Below are 23,695 nucleotides of genomic sequence, written 5' to 3'. Positions count from 1 at the left end.
TTTGAAATATCTTGTAATAAGAGAAAAAGATATTTCCAAATACCTGCACAAATCCTTGTCAGCGTCTGAATAACCATCCATTTGTGATCAAATGAGCTGGTAGAAGTTTCCAAAATATACAGGAAAATTTCTTTAAAGAACACCTGTGATTAGGGGAAACTTCGATTTAAAATACTGCTTAGAATTCAGTTGTGTGATCACTTTTAAATATCCTAAAGATGGAAAGCAGAGATTAGGACCCACACTTCTCTGAAGTTCAACTCTATTTTAGAGTTCTATCTCTGATATCTCAGGACTATAATAATTTGGGTGGTGAATTAAACCTGCCTTTCCATTACCAGCAGTAAATATTTTGGATTTTGTTTACCATCACACAGCTACTACAAATGAAGTATGCAAAGATTTGGAGTTCCGAAGGGTGAAAATTTCTTGAATGTAACAACAAAACTAATAACTCATACGTAATTTTTAAATCCTTTCAAAGAGAGGATTTATATGCTATCTGTCAGTCATATTTTTTAGACATTCTAATACTGTGCAAGCCTAACCATTCTTAGATTTAAATGTAATTGAGTATTCCAATAAACAATAAAAAGTTTCTAATTCTTATATGGTATCGTGAAACTCCTTATTGCTTGAAGTGAAACTCCTTATTGCTTGAAAATTACATAAACTATTTTTCATTATTCTTTATACCAAATAATATTATGCACAAAGGCGTGACCCTAATAATGAAGTAAATTTCAATTAAGCAGCTAAGAATTTTCACATTCACATTTATTTTGAAAGTGACTGAGATCTAAGAAGGGATAATTATAAAACAAAGCAACAAATTAGCATTTATGAATCATACGTAAATCCAAAAATAGTCATTTTTATAATGTAAGATAATGGACACTTTCTCCCCCCATGGGTTAGGTATCCCTGTAATCTGCTTTTTTTTCAAAAAAAACTTAGAGGACATTCCTATTTACTTGCTTAATGTACTGTAAGCTCTAAAAGAATAGTTCTTTCTTGCTAAGCACTGTGTCCACACTGCAGGGCACTTAAACAGGCATTCAATAAATATTTATGGTTAAATGGCCAAAGTTTCTAAACACTGTTATCAAGTCAACCTAGAATGCTTGCAACAAACTCACAGGGGCACCATGAGTCTTTGTTTCTAAGATAAAATTCAGACGGAAGTATATCTGTTGGATACCACAAAAACCTGTTCAGTTTGTATAAACTAAATTCCTTTGAAACATATCATTATCTTTGCAAACCTGGGTTATGGTAGTTGCTGCCATAAAAAGCAAATACTGTGTGAAAATTACTGAAGAATAGGTGGTATTATTCAATCTAATTCAAAGATATAAAAAGTTGAACAGTGTCAACCACACACATCCCAGTAGTAAAGGAATTCTAGCTATGAATGAAACAAAAACTTAATTTTTTTCTTTGAATTTATGTGTACTACTTGTTTTGAAACAGACAAATAAGACAAGTATTTATTGAGTTGTTTGGTCCTAGCTGCTTAATAAATGACCAGCAAGTATTTCTTTCTCAGCGAAAGAAATGAAAAGATTAGAGTCTCTAATGATGTCATGAATCAGAAAGTTTGAAACTCTTTGATTTACATAATAAACAAATAACAGATTTGGAGATACAGGGGAAAAAAAACTTTAGTTAATATCTATTGCTTATTGCAAATAAACAAAAAGCCTACTATTGTAATATACCATGCCTAACAACAGGGGCTCTAAAAAATTTAAACCTTTAATGATTTCATGAACATCAAGTATATGGAGAATAGCTTTATCAAAGCACACTGTGTTCACATAACAGATTTTCTCTTAAGAAGTTATAATATATAAACTGTACTTTCTAAAATATACAATTTAATGTGCATGAAAAATCTATTATGAAAACTCTAAAATGAATATTCTCACAAATTGAATTTTCAAAGTAACAATATTTAAATTCTGCAAATCATGTTGGAAATTACATGGGATTTTTCTCCAAGTAGAACAAAACTCATCTTGAATTTGAGTATCTCTAATATTTTCAAAAGCATATGTATACTCATCTCATTTATTCTCATTATCTCCCCTTCAGAATATAATGAATATAATAAATCTGATCTCTTTAAACCATCAGAACAACATAATAACAATTTTAAGACGACAATCTACTACCTATGAGTAAACAGGAAATTTATTAGAGTATTTCCCTTTAAATTCATTTTCATAGAAAAATATAAATCACAACTTAAATTTATCTTTATGATGCTTAGTTCCATAAGAATTTATATTTCACACAGTTTACTAAACAGTCCTTATGGGAGTTTCCGTGTTCAAAAATCTGTTAATTTGCTGTATTAAGGTTTTCCAAAATCCTCTAGTAATTTAAATGTTTCATGATCAAAAATGAAAGACTTCAGTAGTAAAAGTTCTAAAAGTTTTTTAAAAATGTCTGTTACTTGTAGTCTTACTTAAAGATAATGAAGAAAAAAGTAACAAAAATAAGTTATTCAAATTAGAGAATCTTTTAACCATGTATGCACATATTATACAGGTATATTAGTTTCTAATTTTTTGTTTTCATCTTCAAATAATTCAGTATTCTAAAATAGTACTTATATTTTTACTGATTTAGTAGATGCTTTTCCCAACTTCTTATTTGTTAAATGATTGCTTTGATTGAAACGGCATATTTTAGAAACATCCTTTTATATGTTGGTCAATTTTCACATTCATGTTAGATATGATATGCAGGTTGTATTTAATTTTTGTTAATGTTATATTTAATCCTAACTCAAGTCTAAGAATTTGTTAGTTCAGAAGAATAAATTGTTTTCCCAGAATTTTGAGATGGTTAAAATAATCATATTGTTTTTTTGTCTTAATATTCTGTGTATCTATCAGATTCATTTACAACATTGTTATGGAAATGAAACAGAATAAGGACTTCATAATTTATGTGTAAAAACCTTGAAATTTTAGCCATTGTTTTGGACACAAAATGATTTCTAGTTGTCTATATGTTGTCAAGATTTAGAAGTTTGCCATGTCTGTGAAAATAATAAGACATTTAGGAATAACTGTTATTTTTAGTTAAAAACAAACTCAACTGGAGATTAACATAAACAAACAAAAGGAGAACAAACAATAGCAAACAACAAACAAGACAAGACAAAAACACAAGATGGACACTCTTTCCTCCACATAATCCTATGGTCCATTTACCAGAGCTCTGTAGGGCATTGACAGAAGCCTCCTTAGGCTCAAGGTCACTTGATACACCTTTGGGCTTTACAATCAAGCACTGGAAACACTTTGAAAGATTTACAATCAAGTCAAATGAGTTACCTCCCAATACATGCAGTTCCAACCTCCTTCAAAACCTCTGGAATTATAGACATGGAGTCACTCTAGGGCTTCTATGGGCAGGCTCCATTCAGTCACCACAGGAGGCCTAGACCCTCACAAAGCACAGAGCTCCCACAACTATAGAGGGAGGACACCCTTCTCTGCATCAGAGGATCCAGGATCCCAGTGTACCCTAGAGCCACAGCCTTGACTCAGGTGATCATCTCTCTGGGGCCTCCAAAATGAGGTGAGATTACAATAAATCACCAAGCTGATCTTAAAGCAGGAGACAGAAACTTTATTCACCAGTTGGAGTACAGGATCCACCAGCTGTTAGTCCAAGGGGCAGGCTGCAAGTCTATACCCTTCAACCCCCTCTTGGGGTTTGAGTACACCTTTTATAGTCCAAAACCATATTATTCATAAGTGGGTGGTGCTATGATTCAAAACCATAAACAAACATCACGAGACCATAAGCAGAAGAAAAAATGGGCCAAAACGACCATAGTTGAGTACAAGTTAAAAAATGGTTACTAATGTCTAGACAATTAATCTCTGACAGGGTACACCGTCCAAGAAAAATGAGAACCAAAAAGAGAACATTTTACATTATATAAGAATTGCCATTTTGTGTCGCCAAACATGCTATGCTAAGCAACTATTGATGAGTACAGAGGCAGGGTATTCCCATGGGAGAAGAATTTCTTACATAACATGGAGTCTCAGGGCAAAATGGAGTTTGTTTGGTCGTTGCTCATAAGGCCTGGCCCATAACAATAAAGTATATACAATGGCAAAGCTATTGTGAAGACTAAATTAATTTGAGAGAGCTAAAACCACTCATTCAACTAGTGTTAAAGTTTCTTGAAGGCACGAGCTGTGCTTGTTTTGCATTCTCAGTGCTTACTAATTGTCTAGTATTTCACAGGTACGTGTTAGATGAATAGATGAATGGGAAAAAAAGTAGTACATGACAACATAAAATTATTTCACACTCTGAAAAACTTTCCAATGTGTTTGTAATCTGATTTAACAGGAAACAAATGAAATATCCAGTAGTATAAACTTTAGTGCCTAAATGCAGAACATACCTCAATTTGCATCTTAAGATGTGTCTTGAAGTTTGACAACAAAGTAAGAAATATGGAAAGAGAAAGTTCAAAAACTTCTGGAACAGATGAGACTCCATTTTTTGAGAGTGCAACACACAGATACTGCTTAATAGCATTAATAAACATCTCATTTGTTCTAAAAACAGGTCCTGCATTCTGCAGGATGGATAGAAGTAACTGCAATGAAAGAATCTTGGATCGTAATTCATGAGATCTAAAATATAAAAGAGAAGACACAGTATATAGACAAGTTAAACATTATGGTAATCCAAAAATGTTTCCTGATACTACATAATTTCATAAACTTTTCAAATGGAGAGGAACAGAAAACTCCACAACACAATAAAGCAAGTACAATACTTGAAAAAGCTTAGTCACTAACAGTGGATACTTCTCACACACACTATATAATTTCAAGACTTTTTAAATGGGGGGAAAAAATCTTTCACAAATATTTAACATCAAGTTACTCTTTCAACAGAAAACAAAAAATAATTTGAAGATTTATGCTTTGCTTTTTCTTTCACAGTTAAACTTACCCTTCATAAATTTAATAAACTTTCTCAGATTTTTTTCCTAGTTATGCTACTCAAAAATCCTAAACAATAATAAAATTTTGGTTGCATTTCATAAGTTATAGCATTACGTCAAACCTACCTTCAAGTCTTCTTTTTTCTTTTGAAATAAACTTTTTAAGCATTTAAAAACTTTCTCTCTTAAACCTTAGCCATTTATTCTAAATATTTTTGTAATGGAAAGCTAAAAAATAAATTTCTGGTGTAAAAATTTAATTTATTTTTCTGGTCGATATATTGTGTCATGCTTCTGATTACTACCTAACATTTTAATTAAATTTCAAAAATGTAATTTCTCTCCCTTTGAAACAAGTCTTTTATGCCCAAGAGACCAGAGATTTATGGCAGGTTAATATTTCAATAACAGGCCACATTTAAAAACTTTCGGAGTTGGTTCTTTGCGGGGAAAAAATTGTCCCAAAAGCAGCACTCAGTCACATTTAAGTAAAGGGAACTTAACTGCTCTTAATTTCTATCTTAAAACTTTTATGATTATAATTATCAAAAATTCAAGGATCTAAATAAAGGAAAATTTAATTTTACCTTTTGATACTGGGGATTGAACCCCAGAGCACTATACTACTGAGTCACAAACCCAGCCCTATTTATTTTTTATTATGAGAAAGGGTTTCGCTAAGTTGCTAAGGACCTCATTAAGTTGCTGAGGCTGTCTTTGAACTTGTAATTCTCTGGCCTCAGCTTCCCAAGCCACTGGCATTACAGGAATGTGTTTCTAAGTCCAGTGAAATACTTAATTTCATGTAAATAGGTATCACTAAAAAATACTTCCTTCTTTGAAATTACATGGAAGCTAATAATAGCATGGTTCCTTATAATAAAAATCATGTTTTCAAGTTAGCTATTTTGAATTGAAGAATATGTGCAGCAAATAAATCAGAACAAAAAATGTTTAAATAAATTAAGTTAGAAACAAATAAAAGATTAAGACTTTGAATATCTCTCAGAAAAAAATAGTGAGTCAAGTTCATGTTGTAGTGTCCTAAGGCTCACACAAACTACTACTTATAAGTCTAGCTCACATTATCACCATTTCTGCTCACTTTCTATAGTAATTAAATTCTACAGCTTATTATTCTCTAATATGTGAGGGTTTTTTTTTAATGTTTTATCATTATATTCCTGGCTTCTAACAAAATGCCTGTACACAGTATGTGCTCAGAAACATTAACTGATTTACTCTTTTGTTCATCCATTTATTAAAGACCTATTATGTATCAGGCATTAATAAATGACAGAATCAAATAACTGTCTTATAAGAAATTATATTTTTGAAAGGCAAACAAAGCCAGAAATTTGAGGTATGCAGTTTTTCATGGGTTAGTTTCAAATTATGATTCAAGTTTGCAGAACACTTCCTAGTTCATAGTAGCAAAGCCAGAAAACATAAACAGAAGGAAAGGGGAAAAAAAAAAAAAAGGAAAGGAAAATTATATTATTGTAAAGGCTCAATGAATTTTGGCAAAAAAAAAAAATCATTCAACAAAGAAAACCATATATTCTGTTTTGGAAAAAGGACAGTTTCTAAGGGTAGAAAATTTGACCTCTTCCAAAGGCTTTTAATTATAATAGTTTAATGACCCTGATGGCCAAGTTAAGAAGGTCTTCAAACAAAAATTCTTACTATTTTGTTTGTCTACTAACAATGAGGATTAATTAATTTACATTATAAGAATCCTTTATAGTATTAAAGACTTCAACTTTCCAAAACTAGATCATTCCTGTTTGCAGGTCTAAATGAACACTCCCCTGCAAATCACTCTTCAGATTCTTATCTATCTTCTGTGTTCTTTTTATCCTTGGGATTTAAAATGATTCACTTTTTTCTGTTTCTACCATTTTTTAAAATCATATTTTTTACATTTGATTTGGAAGAACTAAAAACATCGGAGGTGCTTAATTTAAGGCCACTAATATTTTTAAATCATGGCAAAATGACCATCAATAATAAGACCAATTTCCTTTTTGAAGTAGATCTTCATCAATAATAAGACCAATTTCCTTTTTAAAGTAGATCTTCATCAATTCTAAAGATGTCAAAATTATCAGTTTTTGGATAAAAAAATCCTTCATAAAAGTGATAACTTAAAAGACATTCTTATAAAGTAAGTGTGGTATAATCAAGTTTGTTCTACAATGTAACCCTAATCCTTTTTCTGTAAAGTTCATGTTTTCAAAATACAGATGAACCAATAAATTGTATTTTGGGCTCTTAGGATTTGGGCCTAAAAAGACTTTAGAACTTATGTCTCTGGACTTAAAAAAGTCTTTCTCCCTAAACCAGAACAATGTGACAACATAAAACTATGGAAACTATGGCAAATGTGGTTTCCAGAAGTTTAAAAAGGTTTTACTTTAACTGTCCCTAGTCTCCTTAATGGACAAACTCAAACACTCTACAGTTTTTTTAAGAGTAAGTTCTCGTAGGTTTTATTACATTTTGACTTGCAGTTTTTAGAGGTCCAGCATAAGGCTGGTTTCAAATGGGCTATATTGACTCCAAAGTTACTTATAATATGAAAATATGAATTCGTTTATTTATCTACTCATGAATATTCATTGATCACCTACTATGTATGCAAAACTATTCTACAATGTTTTCGTACCCTTTGGGAAACAATGTAAGGTATCTAGCAGTTTTGGAACTTATGGGTTTTCAAAACTTTTTTTTAAAGTATAATATCTCTCCCCACTTTGTAAGGTTCTATAGAACAACAAAAGAAAATCCAAACACTCTTAAAAGTTTTAAGCTTAAAAAACTCTATCAAGCAAAAGAGTTAATGACTTACTTTGGATCTGGTGGTCCATCTGACAGAGGTTTCATTGACAGTTTACACAATGACCTGAATACTAGAAAGGCATCCTTTTGTAAAATGTGGGAAAACTTAGCACCAGGTGAAGGTCCTGAAGAATTTCCAGATTCCTAAAGAAGTTAATATATCATGAAATGAAAAGCATTTTCCAAGGTAAAAATGTCTGAGTAATTCAATTCATTAACAGATGGGTTTCTTCCATTGGTTAGAGGGGAATCTTGATGAGGAATTTGCCACATTGCTTTTTTTTTAATCTAATAAGCCATTCTCACACCTAATGATAATACCTTTTAAAGTATATTCTTTTAAAAGATTCCTTCTCTTAAAAGGAATTCTTAAACTATCCAGTTTCATACTACTAATGATAAAAACCTAGCACATCATGCCTTCACAAAATACCTATCTAAAGGCCTAAATTATGTTTTTTAATACATGCCACTGAGTGTTTTATACTTCTTTATTTTACTTTTTATGTGCTGTGGGGAGACACATGTCAGTACGGGCTCTTAGGACTGTGTCTAAAAGTTGTTAACTGCTGAAGATCAACAAGACCAAGAAAACCTACTCCTCAAGATGGGACACTGATCTAAAAAGATTTTTAAAAGCACACAAAGTATAAAGGAATGATTATGAGGAACTGTCATTACCATAGTGCTGGTTTCTTTGTAGCCCTTAACAAAGGGCTAAAAGTTTTTTCTTACCCTATAACAGTATCATCATCTTGTGACTATTAAAAATGTCTTTTTAAATGTAATTTCAATGGAGGTTGGGGGGGTGGTGAGCATAGATGAAATATACCTTCAAGTTGGAAATGCAAATATTAATATATGAGGGAAATAAACTGCTCTAATTTATATCAGTGAGGGGAAGAAAAAAAAATCCAAGCTTTTTCCCCCTCAAGCTGAAATCAGTTAGAAGTATCAAATGGAAAAATGTACTCTAAGGTGTTGGTAGAATAAAATTTTTGTCTCTCTCCCTGTCACCCAATTTATACCTGAGTATCATTAGAAGAGACAGACAATCTGTCATCAGGTAAGGATGGTGTATATGCAACAGAAATCGGTGTTCCTGGAATTCCATTTGCTTGTATATTTTCACTGTCACTACCATCCTCTATAGATCCAATGGTGCCGTCTGCACTTGCATTTATAGTAGTCCCTTCTCCCATATCTAGAACAATAAAAATTAAAAAACGTGCATTTATTTGACAACTGAAGTGTATTTAAAAAACACAAATTATTTAAAATAAAACAGTGGCAGAAAAGCACAGTGAAGTAAAATATGTACTGGCATCATTTAAAGGTCAGCATATTTACTACCAAGTAAATGCCTCTGGCATACTTCCAAATATGACCCTGAAGTTGCTCTGGCAATGAAACACACTCCACTGATAAAATGCCACCCAGGATATATCAAAGCAGATTTTTTTTCAGTCTACATTTGTGCTTTGTAAATTGGGTACTTATAAATTCTAATGCCTTGAGAAGTTAAAAGAAATTCCTTGAAAAAATATCCCATTGTCAAATAAGTTTAGGAGATACTGGGAAATAGGTTACTTTATTAAAGACTTTAGGTTGCTAATATGTACCAATCTCTCCAAAGGGGCTATACAATATATAGTATTTTCAAAATATGTTTTTACCAAAAACCTCTCCAATTTTTTTAGAATACTTATTAATATCTCTAGTAACATACGTTCTTTGGACACAGCTGAAGAAAGGATGGCTGATACCACTGAAGGCTCTTTATTATGTCACTCTGACTAATCAATACTTGCAATTAATAAACACAAACATATGAATTGTAGTAGAACAAACACAGAAGTACAAATACCACCAAGTTCTAGAACTCTACTAGGTTTAATGTATATTACCTTAGGAAAGAAAAAAGCAATATATCCATGTCTATGGCCACAATTTAGTAGCTATCTGGTAAGCAACTGTTCCTTTGGTGCTACCAATGACAGAAACTATCACTTTGCATGAAGAAAACACACTTAGATTCTGGAATGTGATCTCTACCACGTCTCTATCATTTAACTACTTTTCTTTGGCATAGGCTTTTTATCAGCAACAGAGAAAATAAGGGCTACTAGGAATCACCAAAACACACCAACATATTACATAAAGAGCACAACAAGTAACCAATAAGTGGTAGTTATTACTGATTTTGTTATTAACTGATTACAATATATTAAGCTGGATGATTCCAAAGCATGTTTAGTAATTAACAAGCATTACATGAAAATATATTCAGTAATAAAATATATTTGAGAAGCTCGACATCACATAAAACGAAAGTCACTTCTTCACAAGGACCTTTTAGAGTTTTAAAATCATGTTTGATATGCTTTTATTATAACATGTGTTACACATAGAAAGAATGGTAACTTAACATGGGCTCCCTCATTGCATCTTGTACTATGACAAAGTTCTTTGACAACTCCAAAAATCTTTTTCCTTCCCTCTCATTTAAGGAGAGATACTCCTTTGAATTTCTAAGGTGATTGTCCATTAGCCCTTAAATCTACTCTGCTTAACTTTAGTATCTTTCTCCACTGAATATTCTTTTAATATTACATTTTCAATTTTGTTTACATAGCTGAATCTCCCATTGCCCAAAAAACAGTTGAACCTTTTCATTCTAAAAAAATCTTTCAACTTTTGGCATTCCTCACCTCTTGTCCATTTTCCTCCCTCTCTTTATCAAATTTATCAAAGGAATGTGAAACTTTGATAAAGAGGACTTGTTCTAAACTAAAGAGACCAAAGAGACATAGCAAATGAGAGTGTAGTAGATTCTGCACTTAAAAAAAAAAAAAAAAAAAAAGGGAAAATGAACATACAAATATCTTTGGGACAAGTGGGAAAATTCTTAAGCATATGTATATTAGATATTCTTGAAATAGGGTTAATTTTCTTAGGTGTAAAAATAAAATCATGATTATGTTTGATAATGCATTCATTTATTAAAAAAAACACATATTGAGCTATTTAGGGGTCATATAATATATACAAGAATTTTCAAATGGTTCAGCAAAGACTTAGCCGTGCTGTATGTGTATTTAAAGATCCATAAGCAAATGTACCAAAATTGTTCATCAGTGAATACTGGTGAAGGGCATTCACATACTCATTATGGTTTTTTTTTTGGGGGGGGGGGTTTCTCTAGATTTCACATTTTTCTAAGTAAAAAGGTGGGGAAAAAAAAACCCTTTTACTTCATAGTCTACAGCTGTTAACATTAGGTGCAGTTAAACTTTTACAGTAAATATTTTATGCTTCAAAATCAAAATTACTCTAAGGTACCATCTCACTCCAGTCAGAACGGCAGCTATTATGAAGACAAACAACAATAAGTGTTGTCGAGGATGTGAGAGGAAAGGCACACTCATTCATTGCTGGGTGAACTGCAAATTGGTGCAGTCAACTTTAAAGCAGTATGAAGATTCCTTGGAAAACTTGTAATAGAACCACCATTTGATCTAGCTATCTCTCTCCTCAGTCTATACCCAAAGGACTTAAAAAATAGCATACTACAAGTACACAGCCACATAAATATTTATAGCAGCACAATTCACAATAGCTAAACTGTGGAATCAACCTAGATGAATGGATTAAAAAATGTGGCATATAAACACAATGGAATATTACTCAACAATAAAAGAGAATAAAATCATGGCATATTCAGGTAAATGGATGAAGTTGGAGAAGATACTGCTAAGTGAAGTTAGCCAGTTCCAAAAAAACAAATGCCAAGTGTTTTCTCTGATATAAGGTGACTATAGTGGGGTAGGAAGAGGGAACATGGGAGGAATAGATGAACTCTAGAAAGGGCAGAGAGGTGGAAGGGAAAGGGAGGGGGCAGGAGGTTAGCAACGATGGTGGAATGTGATAGACATCATTATCCAAAGTACATGTATAAAGACATGAATTGGTGTGAATATACTTTATATACAAACAGAGATATGAAAAATTGAGTTCTATATATGTAATAAGAACTGTGATGCATTCCGCTGTCATTTAAAAAACAAAAGCAATTAAAAAATATTTTATGCTTCATAGATCATACAGTCACTGTTGCAACTATTCAACTCTACCTTGGAAGTGCAATACCAGCCACAACAGACAGTAAGAAAACAAATGAACATGACTGTGTTATAATACTGTATTTAAAAAAGAAAAAAAAAAAAAAAAGGTAGTGGGCCAAATCTGGCACATGGGTCATGATTTCTTTTTCTTTTCTTTCTTCCTTGAGTATAAAGTGGTTTTCTAAAAATTCATACTTTTCTTTAGTCTCTACATTTTCTAACTTAATAATCTTATTGGCTTCAACTACTAATTTGAAGTAGCAAATTAGTACTTCAAATATCTATATTTCTTATGCTGGAGCTCTATTTCCTATTAGATATTTCACAATCATTTCCACATGGATGGCCAATATGAAGATCAAACACAGTTTGCCAAAATAAAATTAGGTCGGGTATGGTGAAGCACACCTTTTATCCTAGTGACTAAGGAGGCTGAGCCAGGAGGATTGAAAGTTCAAGGTCAGCCTTAGCAAATTAGCAAGGCCCTAAGCAACTTAGTGAGACCCTTTCTTAAAAGAAAAGGAAAAAAAGAAAAAAAAAAAAAAAGACCAGGGAAGTAGCTCAGTGGTAAAGCATCCCTGGGTTCAATCCCCAGTTTAAAAAAAAAAAAAAAAGTAAATATTAAGTAATATTAACATGATTCAATTCTACCAATATCATCATATGCATTTACTCCATTTAGGCTCAAAAACTGAAATACCACCCATGTTAAAAACAGTTATAGCAGGCCTGTTACTGCCAATCCTTAAAAAGGCCTACTGCCAAAGTCCCTTTGATGCAATACACATTATCTCCCTTATCAACCATTTTTTTCCCCACTTTGACAGTTATGGTTTCCTATTCAGGCTTAGACTACTGTGCTGGTCTCCTACTGAACTTATTTTTCATATTTAATATCTTAGAGCATAGTTCTGTTCATTTCATTTCTCAGCCATAAAATCTTCGATGGTAATTTATCTTGTCCTAGAATGAAGTTCAAAATATTAAACCTGAAATTTATAACCTTCTGTTGGTTTGCTTCAAGCTACTTCTATATTTTTTTCTATTGTATGACATCACATGTACTATACTCAGGCAAACCACCACCTGTCAATTTCCAAAAGTAGACTTTAGACTTTAGATAAATACATGAAATACCACTGCTCTATACCTACATGAATTCACAGTCTCTTGTGTCACCCCTTCTGAACCATTTTAGCTAGAAATAATCATTTTTCCCTAAATTTTTATAGAATTTTAAAATAGAATTTTTGATTCTAATGAAACACACACACACATTCACATGCCATTCTACTCCAGAGCATGGTCTACCTTGGCTTAAATTTTTGTATTCTCCCTACATAGCCAAATAGCTGTATACACTCCATAAGTACCTGCTGAATAAAAAGATTTATTAAAAAAAATAAGATTAAGCAATAGATGAATGCCTGCTTCTGGAATTATACTAAAAAAGGAAATATATTCTTAGAAATTTTATAAATGGGAATTAGGTATAGTTGAAATGCTGACACTAATATCTAAGATTCATACTATACGTTTAATCCCATTTCTAAAAGTATACATAAGCAAGGGACTATGTTTAGCTCTGTGTAAGTTATCATGAATTAAAGAAAGTTCAGTGGATTGTTCTCAAATCTAACCCAAGCTACAATACTGTTCATGAAAAACTTGGTGAAATTCATAACAAACTTTACAACAGTTTCAGATAATTATATTCAATCCATTAGATAGGTACTTACCCTATGTCAACCACTAGTCTGTGATAATAAAGTCATAAGAAATCATGTTTATCTCCAACAGATACAAAATATTCGAAAACCAAAACAATTAAAGTATTTTCTAGGTCATAAAATTTAGTATATTTAGGATAATGGGAAATATATTCTTGCCTCTCTTTTACCAAGAACTAAAACTGAAATGCAATCAACGTTTTTATTGGGATGGAGAAAAGTAGGTTTTTATAAAAGTACATAACTGAAGTCAGAGGAGAAAAGGAATACTCTTCTATAATCAGAGATATTAGTCCTTCCTTATCTATGGACTCACTTTTTACATTTTAGTTATCCATGTTTAACTCTAATCTAAAAATATTAAATGGAAAATTCCACAAATAAATAATGCCTATATTTTAAATAGTGTGCTGAGAAGTGTGATGAAATCTCTTGCTGTCCCACTCCATCTCGCCTGGGATAAGAATCATCTATTCCTTTGTTTAGTATATTCATAGGACATATGCATCCCATCTATTAGTCATTTAGTAACTGCTCAGTCACTGGATCCACTATCACAATAACAGAGACTGTATTCAAGTAACTTTCATTTTACTTAATAATGGTCCCAAAGCACAAAAATAGTGATGCTGGCATGTCATATATGCTGAAGAAAAGTTATAAAGTGCTTCCTTTAAGTAAAAAGTAAATTTTTTCAACTTAATAAAAAGAAAAGAATACCAGATGCTGAGGTTGTCAAGGTCTACAGTAAGAATAAATCGTTTATCTTTAAAATTATGAATAAAGAAAAAGAAAGTCATGCTAGTTTTGCTGTTATATGTCAAACTGCAAAAGTTATAGTGCATGGTAAGATGGAAAAGGCATTAAATTTGCGTATCTATGTTCAAGAAAAAACAGTATATAGAGTATATTTGGGTTTGGTATTATCTGGTGGTCTTAAGTATCCACTGGATTGAGGTTATCCTGGAAAGTATCCTATGTGGATAAAGGGGGGCTACTGTTATCTTTTTAGACACACATATAAAATCACCAACTTAGAGAAATGTCTTATAATTTTGCCTTTTGGGTTCCACAGATTATATGGTCTTTATGGTTAGATGAAATCCCATAAAACAGAATAAATTAACTTCAAATGTCGTGTTATTACCTCCAACAACAATGTTCACCATTTCTTCTACAATGCTCTGTACAATGTCTTGTGGCTTCTCCTCACAGTCATGGTTTTCTCCATCATATATCATATCATTTTTAGATAATGCTTTAAAAAAATTCAAGAGAACATTAATTTTTTGGAAACTTTTACTAAATATGTATGATGAAAAAGTTCCTTAAAAATGAAGAAAAAAAATCAAAAATAGAAGCAGTTACATGTTAAATCTTCAAAATTTATAAACAAATCAAAAAAAAATTTTCAAAAGCTAATTTTAAAAATAATTCACTTAACAAGCTATTAAATGATTGATTTCCCAGATTATTGCTTTTAAGAATCAAACTTTTAAGTGTTCTGAATGAAACATTTTTAACATCTCTTATAAAAATGTTTACTTATACTTGGTATACACGCTATTTTATTACTCTGTGTCAAATAATATATTAACTGTAATTAAAATCTGTTTTGATTACTAATAAGATCAACATTGTACTAGAATACAGTGAGATCCTTAAAGAGGCAAAGACAGGGCTGTTTGGGCTTCCGCCAATGCATTCCTTACAATTTCTTCCCAATAAAATCTTTATTTCCAATGTAAAACCAAATTTGAGAACTAAAACAAGAATTAATTCTCCAATTTAATGAAAAGCAAAAACAAAATAAGCACTATGGATCAGAACTTCTGAATAGCCTAAGAGAAGGTGATGAAGATAAAAATAACATTTCAGTTAAATTTTCTGAAATGCTGAAAATAAATGATGGTGGCTCAACTAGCAAGTTAAAATGCTTTGGGATCTGGGAGTCACTGTACCACACCAAATGGCATCATACTATAAATCTGGTAGTGATGATGTCTCTACCTCTCCATATTCCCACTACTGTAAAGGACCACTATTTATAATTCTGGCTTCCAAAAGCCTGTGCCCCCTATAATTTCACCATTCCTAATCTACCATCTGCTACCTTCTACAAAATACTGAATATTACAAGAGAAAACTGATAAATTGCCTGAGTCTGAAAATTAAGAGTTTCAATTATAACTAAATTTACAGTCATTATTTAGAAATGTGCACAAAATGATTAGTGAATTTAAATTCTCACTTAAAGTAAATGACATAATAGATTAGATTAATAGTGACTAATATTTATTACACATACTAATAGCTTAGAGAAGTTAACCACTATGTCCTAAGTCACACAATTAAGTAAGTGACAAAATGTGCTCTAGAACATGCTCTCTGAACCAAGTGGTCTCAAGTAGAATTTTCATTTTTATCAGCTATTGGGAGGAAAACACCTTTATAATCAAAATAATATTTTAGTAAACTATTTCTTATTTATTATTCTGTGTTTTACAAGTTACCTACAGTTGTGTCATACACACCCAGTAAATGCTCCCACTTCTTGGTCTTAGCCCATGTAGTTTCCTCAAATGAAAACGTCCCACATTTTCTAGCTTGCCAATTGTTGACTCCTATCTATCATGATTCACCTAACATATCATTTTTCTATTAAGCCACTAACTCTCTTCAGCACAACTGTCTCAGGCATACTTTCAAGAAACGTATCGCACAGTATATTTCTCATTCATGCTCACCTGATCCTCCAGGCAGGATAGGAACATATTAAAAACATTCTATCTATTATATTAGCTCCAAATCCTAGCACTGTGTCTACAACACTGGGTGCTCAATGAATGAATGTTTGTCGAATTTACAGATAAATAAATGAAGGAATAAATAAAATCTCCACTTTATCAGAGATTACCTCTTTGAATCAGCTCCTTTTCAAATGCACAGTGAATGGTAGGGGTGATTTTGGCAAAAGTAGACTAGGCAAATGTAAATCACATAATTAAGTATTGTGGATTCACTACTAGCTTCACTACGGTGAATGGGTGGTTTATCAAAATCATCCTTATTCAAATAAATAGTAAAGTACTATTTAAAAACAAAAAGTAAAAAGGCATCTATTCATGCCACTACCAAGTTATGGAAAAGATGTGGTTAAAAATCAACAACTGAAAATACTGAAATCTTTCTAAAGCATAGCATGTTCATGAGATGCTACTAAATGCATAGTCAACTCAAATGAACTTTACCACCTAGTATGGAAAAAAGTCACAATTACTATTAAGTATTTGATATCCATTAAGTCACATTTCTTCATCAAAATTTCTCATTCCTAAGCATTTCCCTTAATACATACACAACCCCGCACCCCCTTCTCAAGATTACTTTCAGCTGCAGTTGCCTGATCAGCTTCAGTCTGCTCATTTTCTGCACTGGAAATATCAGATCCATTTTCAGGCTCTGTGTCATCTTGGAGACTTTTATCCACATCATTTGTATGGGGGTCAAGGTCCCCTTCATGTTCTTGTGATATATGATCAACAGTCTGAGGTGGCAAATATCTAAGTTGAGGCGATTCAGGCTCATGATGGCTTACTGGAGACTGTAAGAGATGATGATGCTGTCGATGCCTTTCTTTCTCCATTTGTTTGGCTTCTTGCAACTAGAAAAAAAGTAATAATTTTCAATATTGTAAAACAAACAGTTCAAAATCTAGAGGAATCTTGTTTCATACAACTAAAAATCCTTTATGTAAGTTGTCACCTTTTCTTTAAGCTTGGAAACTGTAGCCCACCAGAAACAATATAAAATATATTCAAAACAATAATGTTTACTCTGTAGGTGGCTGGAAATTCATGCATAAAAAAACACTTGAAAGACTTTTACCATATACCCTTTTGATTATATTTATAATTTAATGTTGTGAATGTATTAATTAAATGAAACAATTTCTAAAAAGCCTCAGAGTAATAACTGGTTTATTGCTAACAATGGATTTATCTAAAATCAAATAAAAATTTCACTAAAGGAGAAAAGAGTAGATGAAAAGCATGTATGTACACATTCACTTTTGCTTATACATATTAAAATAAAGTATACAAAGATTCACAGGAAACTAGAAATAATGGTTACCTACAGAGGGTGGGGATCAGGAAATGACCAAATGGGAAACAAACAATAGGCAGCAACTTTTTGATGTATACCTTTCTGTAGCATGTTCTTATATTACTTTGTCAAAAATCTTTTAATTTAAAAACAACAAAATTATATTTGAATAAGTTGCAATGAGGGCTTGAATTATTCTGCCCAGTCACCTAATAAGTATGAAAAATACTGTGCTTAATATTAATAATGTCTGATTTTTATTTTAGCAGACCTGTCATTCTAATGTACATAAGACTATCTATAAAGCTGGCTTACTTGCAAGATACTAAAAACATCAATCAGGATCACAGGGTTTCTTTTTTAGCACTTTGTTGACCTTCACATATCTATTGTAGTCCTCATGACCTGAGAAGAATTATTCTAACAGAATTTTTACATTATCAAACATTTCAAATTTTCCATTAATATTCCAAGTTATAGAACTAAGTACATGAATTTATAAAATAAATCTGAATCAACAGATTTAAATGCCTAAAAAGATAGGCAAAGCCTTAAAAATCTATATAGTACAAATTTCTTATTTTACTGAAAAGGAAAATGATGAGCATGTCTTGTTGCACAATGAGGATGATAATTCTCAAACCAATACTTCAGCCCATTCATGGAAAAGTCCATTTCCAAATTAACAGTGAGAAATATATGACTCACAATCCAATTCCACTCTTGGCCCAATTTTAACCAATCTGCACCATGGCTTTTTGGGGGCAAGCACATGTTCTGGAAAAAAGACATCAAATTCTAGCTTTTTTCACATATTCCAAAACTGTCAGAAACTTTTACAAAATCTTAAAAAAAGAGAAAAATGTTTTTTTATGAAAATAACATTCTCTATACATTTCTGTTCTCAGCATCAGAACTACTAACATTTGGGGTCAGGTATTTCTTTGCTATGAAGGCCTGTTCTGTGCATCACAGAGAAATGTGTGAACTCTTTCTACAATATCCCAGTAGCAGTGTCCCTGCCCACTGATTTTGAACATAAAATATTTTCTCCTTTGAAAAAAATTTTAAATTAGCGTTTTATGAATAAGTCTAGGTTGATTTTATTTTGTCAACAGTTTTATGTTATATGTACAACCACAATACACCAATAAAAAATGTGGGGAAAAAAGAGTTTTGTGTTAGGGGGTCAAGGGAAAGAGTGAACTTTAGCAATAGTATATTCAAATGAACTAGACCTCCAGCTAGGAAGATTTTAGCAAATATAGAAGTTAAATCATCTGTGTCCCTTTCTCCCTTATGTCTACCACCTTTCCACTTTTTAAAAATTATCCATGACATAAAACATGCTCATGCCTTTACCACAATTCAGTTACGTATTTGAGTGATTATCTGTTTAAGGTTCATCTTCCAATCTGTAACACCTTTGAAGGTAGTGGTCAAGTCAGTTTTGCTCATCACTAAATAACTGAAGCCTAATACAGTGCTAGGAACATACAAAAAAATTCAATAAAAACTTGTTGGAACAAATTAAACCAATAAAACTTAAAAATTGACAAAATAATTTTCATTAACATTACCAAAAATGCAGCAAGATCAGTTTTGTGATTGCACAATATCAGAACTAAACTAATGCCAATAAATAGGAGAATAAAGGAACAGACTATAGTATATCCTGGAAAACTATACATCTCTAAGAAAACATGAGGACAATCTCTAAGAACTGACATGAAATGTGCTTTCCAGGACACACCTTTAGGTAAAAAGATCAAAATACAAAAGAGTATCTATAGCAAGTGTGGTTTCCAGCCTTTAAAATGGCTATCAATGATGTGGCTTTCTAGTCTACTTGATTTTCACTTCCTTGTGTAGTTCCCTCCACTCTAAACTAAGCATAATCTATGTGAGCATTTCTGATTATAAGGTAGACATTACAGCTTCTGTCTTGTCACTCTCTTTCTTGAATCATTCTTTCTGGGGAAGTTAACTGCAATGTCAGGAGCAGCCCTTGGAGACATATAAGGTATAGAATTTAAGGCCTTTCCCCAAGAGATCACATGACTGTAGCCCTATCTGATACTCTGATCCATGCAGCCAGTGGCAACCTTATTCAAAACCCAAGCCAGAAACTCCCACCTAAGCTACCTGCGGTTTCTGTACACTTCGAAACTGTAAGAGGTGATCTTTGCTATTTAAATCTAAAATGTGAAGTGATCTGTTATGCAATGATAGATAACTAATATAATATGCTACCTTTCATGTAAGAAAGTGACACAGGATGCAATATGTGTATCTACTCATTTGTTAAGAAATACAAGAAGGATAAGATAAAAACTAAACAGATTAGCTGCATTCAAGGGGTTGGAAAGAAATAAGGCAGAGAAACAGGGTGGTAAAAATTAGAAAGGAATGGGACTTCTCTGAATATACTTTTATACAGCTCTGATTCTTAAATCACAGTAATATTTTATAAACCCCCTAAATAGAGAAGTAAAACTATTTGGGATGTGAGGGTTTCTGAAAATGAAAAAAGAAAAAAAGTTAACAAACTAAGGTAAATGTATTTTAAAGAGATAAAATTTCCTCTTTGAAGTTGAGGAGTGTGGGGAAGAAAGGAACTAACATAAGTAACTTTGGAAAGCAGAGTTTGAACATATAAAAATCAGAGAACTTTGCTTCTTCCAATGGTATATGTTAGCATTTTGAAAACTAACATTTAACAGGATTGAACAATCAGTACAGTGTAGAAAATTAAAGCCAGATTTCTTACTGTTTAGAGAAAGAATTTACAAATAAGGGATAAAGTTGGAATGAACCCTAGGTGGCTGTACTGAAATCAAATATCACTACAAACACATGGTTTTTCATATATACAGATAAATAGTAATATATAGTGTATGGAGATGGGCATGGTAGGGATTAGTTTACAGGCATCTATTTTTATATGCTGAGGGCCTAGAAGTAATAACACCCTACAGACAATGAACACACTGAGCACTCAGATTTTGGTTTCCAAATATCATTCTTCAATTGAAGAAGTGAGGGCCCCTAGTTGAAGTGGTTGATTCCAGTGCTGAAAGAAGTAAAATTGAAAATGAGCATGGAATATTCTGAGATTCCAGAAAAGGATGCAAGTATTTGAAAAAGATGAGGGCTTATCAAAGGACGCAAGGCCAAAGTTAAAATAATATGGGTAACACACAAAGTAAATAATGACAGTATCAGATTATAATACAATCTGGTTAAATAAATATACATGAGTATGGATTGCCAGAGTAGCCAGAGTAAATAACTGAATAAATAAGTAAATTGGGAAGGGAGAGAAACTACAGTTAATTAATACAGAAGGAAAAAGAGAAACAAAATCCCTATTACAGAAACACCACAGAAATATGTTGCCAACAAGATCTCCTGTTGGGTACCAAAATTGTGGAGTATGGGGAATCTGAGGAGCAGCAGGATATCTACGCAGTCTTAAAATATCTTTCCCAAGACATTTATTAAGTACAGGAGAAAAACTAGTAACTTTATAGTGTAGGAATCTGACAGTTCTAAACTTAACCATGTGGTCAAAGTTACCACCAATAAGAAGTTATATCAACATCATCAGTTCCTAACATAATACATAAAAAGGCACATTATTTCAGAGATGTTTTAGCAAAAACACGTTCAACCTCATTCTAATTGTGAGAAAACAGGAAACAAAGCAAATTTAGGGATACTGGACCAAAAAACCTGACTAATACCCTTCAAAAACAGCAAAATCACAAAAGATATGGAAAGATGGAGGAATTATCAAGAATCTGGAGAAGACTAAGACATAACAACCAAATGCATACTAAATGTAACATGGGATCCTAAGTCAGATCACAAATAAAAAGAGACATTAGTGGGAAAAATGGGTAAAATTCAAGTAAGGTCTGTGGTTTAATTATTAATGTTGTGTCAGTATTAATTGTTTTTGACAAATTATACTACCATTGGGTAAGATGTTAAAATTAGTTCAAAATGAAAAGTTGGAAGTTGGTTTTTAATTTTGAAGACCTAGGCAATAGACACAAACTAACCAAACCCACAAAATAAAACTTAAATGATTCTTTAGTTGTTGACCTCTACCAACCAATCTGAAATAGTTTTAAGTATAAGGAATATAAGACCTTTAATACACAAAAGAAAAGATATATTTAATCATTATCAATATAGATCTTCATATGTAATTTTGTATATGTATCTGTATGTAATTTCCAATATGTAATTATACACCAGAAAAGATTAAATTAAGTAGTTTTATTTCTACATTACATTCTACTAAGCTAAAAATTCAGTAAAAGTTTCAATTCATAAACACTTCCCTGAGGAAGATGGCAACCAATATTTTTCACATTCTATTTGTGAACAACTAAAAATACACTTTGTCCAAAGTCAAACAAGTCAATAAACCTCAAAATAAAATGCAAAAAAATATCTCCAGTAAAGAGAAAAGAGACATGTAAATCAAAGATGCCCTTCTTCACAGGAACAAAGATTTCACTATAATTACTTTAAACTGCTTTCTATATTTGATACTTATGGTGCTCTACTCCGTCTATTTTAAATAACTTACTGCTTGGTTTTCCATGCGTGCAAAGATAACATTTAGCATCTGAGTAAGAGTAGCTTTGGCTGTTGTCTGATTGATGAGATTTTTGCTTGCTAGATAGATATTGTAACATGTTCTCACAGCTTGCAGTACAGTTCCTTCGTGAATTTCTATGTGTTGTGATGTGACTGCAGTAAGTAAAGCCTTAAAAAAAAAAAAAAGCAAAGTTAAAGCAATTTTCTGTATCCAGAGTTTTAGCAAAACTTTTTGAAAAAATGAAATTTTTCATATTAAAATTAAAACTTACAGAAACAATTATTGCTCTCAGGTAGCATATACAGAATTTTTACCTGCCTTGAATATGTCATCAACTGTTAAAATATTTGATGTTTTCCTCAGGGCAGTAGTTTCCACAATATCTTCCCCATTGCAGAACACCAGAAAAACATTTTAACTAATATGTTTTAACCTAGGTTTTATTAATATAAATATTATTTAATTAATTTAAATATATGACATTTGAACTCTCATGTCACAGTAGAGCACAGATACAAACTTTACATACTCTATTAAACTAGAATGTCAATTCTAGAGGATAAACACTGCCTTTTTCACCTCCAATTTTCTGATATCTTTTTTACTGACTGGAGTCAACAAATGTGTTGTTGAAGACATTAATGAATTTTTAGAATAAAGCATTTAAAATAATTGTAAGGTGACTTCTCCAATAAAGTGATCAACTTTCATACATGTGAATTTTCACATGGAATTGGAACTTGGAATTTTTCAAGTATAAATACTTTTTTTGGGGGGCCGGGGGTAACTGGGATTGAACTCAGGGGCACTTGACTGCTGAGCCACATCCCCAGCCCTATTTTTGTGTTTTATTTAGAGACAGGGTCTTACTGAGTTTCTTAGTGCCTCACTTTTGCTGAGGCTGGCTTTGAACTTTTGATCCTCCTGCCTCAGCCTCCTGAGTCACTGAGATTACAGGCATGTCCCATTGCGCCTGGCAAGTAAAAACGTTTTTTATCTTCCAGCTTGTCCAATGCTATGCATAGTCAGCATTAATAAATGTATACCTAGAGTAAACTCCAAAAGCCATCAATCTGCATATGATAGGTCAAAATAATTAAACTGTAATTATTAAAATATTAAAACATTAAATTAAAATAAAATGTGTGAGGCAAATACAGCTATAAAATGAAAAGATTGAGAAAAGGCTATACACACATCAAGCATTTTATACATGTAAACTATTTTCAGAAGTACTATAGTCACTAAAATTTTACTGATATGTAACATACTACCATTGATAGAC

General features: G+C 32.0%; 1 protein-coding gene across 4 annotated transcripts in view; it reads right to left on the bottom strand.

The window, feature by feature from the left end:
• The window catches only part of Arfgef1 (ARF guanine nucleotide exchange factor 1), a 107,913-nt gene that overhangs the window by 52,251 nt on the left and 31,967 nt on the right, over positions 1-23,695 (bottom strand). For 3 of the 4 annotated variants that reach the window (XM_076836350.1, XM_076836347.1, XM_076836348.1), the window contains exons 5-11: positions 22,399-22,578; positions 17,076-17,352; positions 14,836-14,946; positions 8,863-9,038; positions 7,845-7,978; positions 4,442-4,676; positions 44-143 (exon numbers count right to left, since the gene is read on the bottom strand). In XM_076836350.1, coding sequence (XP_076692465.1) covers positions 44-143; positions 4,442-4,676; positions 7,845-7,978; positions 8,863-9,038; positions 14,836-14,946; positions 17,076-17,352; positions 22,399-22,578 — 1,213 coding nt within the window. The remainder of the gene's footprint in view (positions 1-43; positions 144-4,441; positions 4,677-7,844; positions 7,979-8,862; positions 9,039-14,835; positions 14,947-17,075; positions 17,353-22,398; positions 22,579-23,695) is intronic. The other variant, XM_076836349.1, reaches the window with a different exon arrangement.

The sequence above is a fragment of the Callospermophilus lateralis genome, chromosome 16, assembly GCF_048772815.1.
Source record: "Callospermophilus lateralis isolate mCalLat2 chromosome 16, mCalLat2.hap1, whole genome shotgun sequence".
NCBI classification, from domain to species: Eukaryota; Metazoa; Chordata; class Mammalia; order Rodentia; family Sciuridae; genus Callospermophilus; species Callospermophilus lateralis.
The sequence above is the reverse complement of the archived record's forward strand: the minus strand, read 5'-3'. Positions and strand labels throughout refer to the sequence as shown.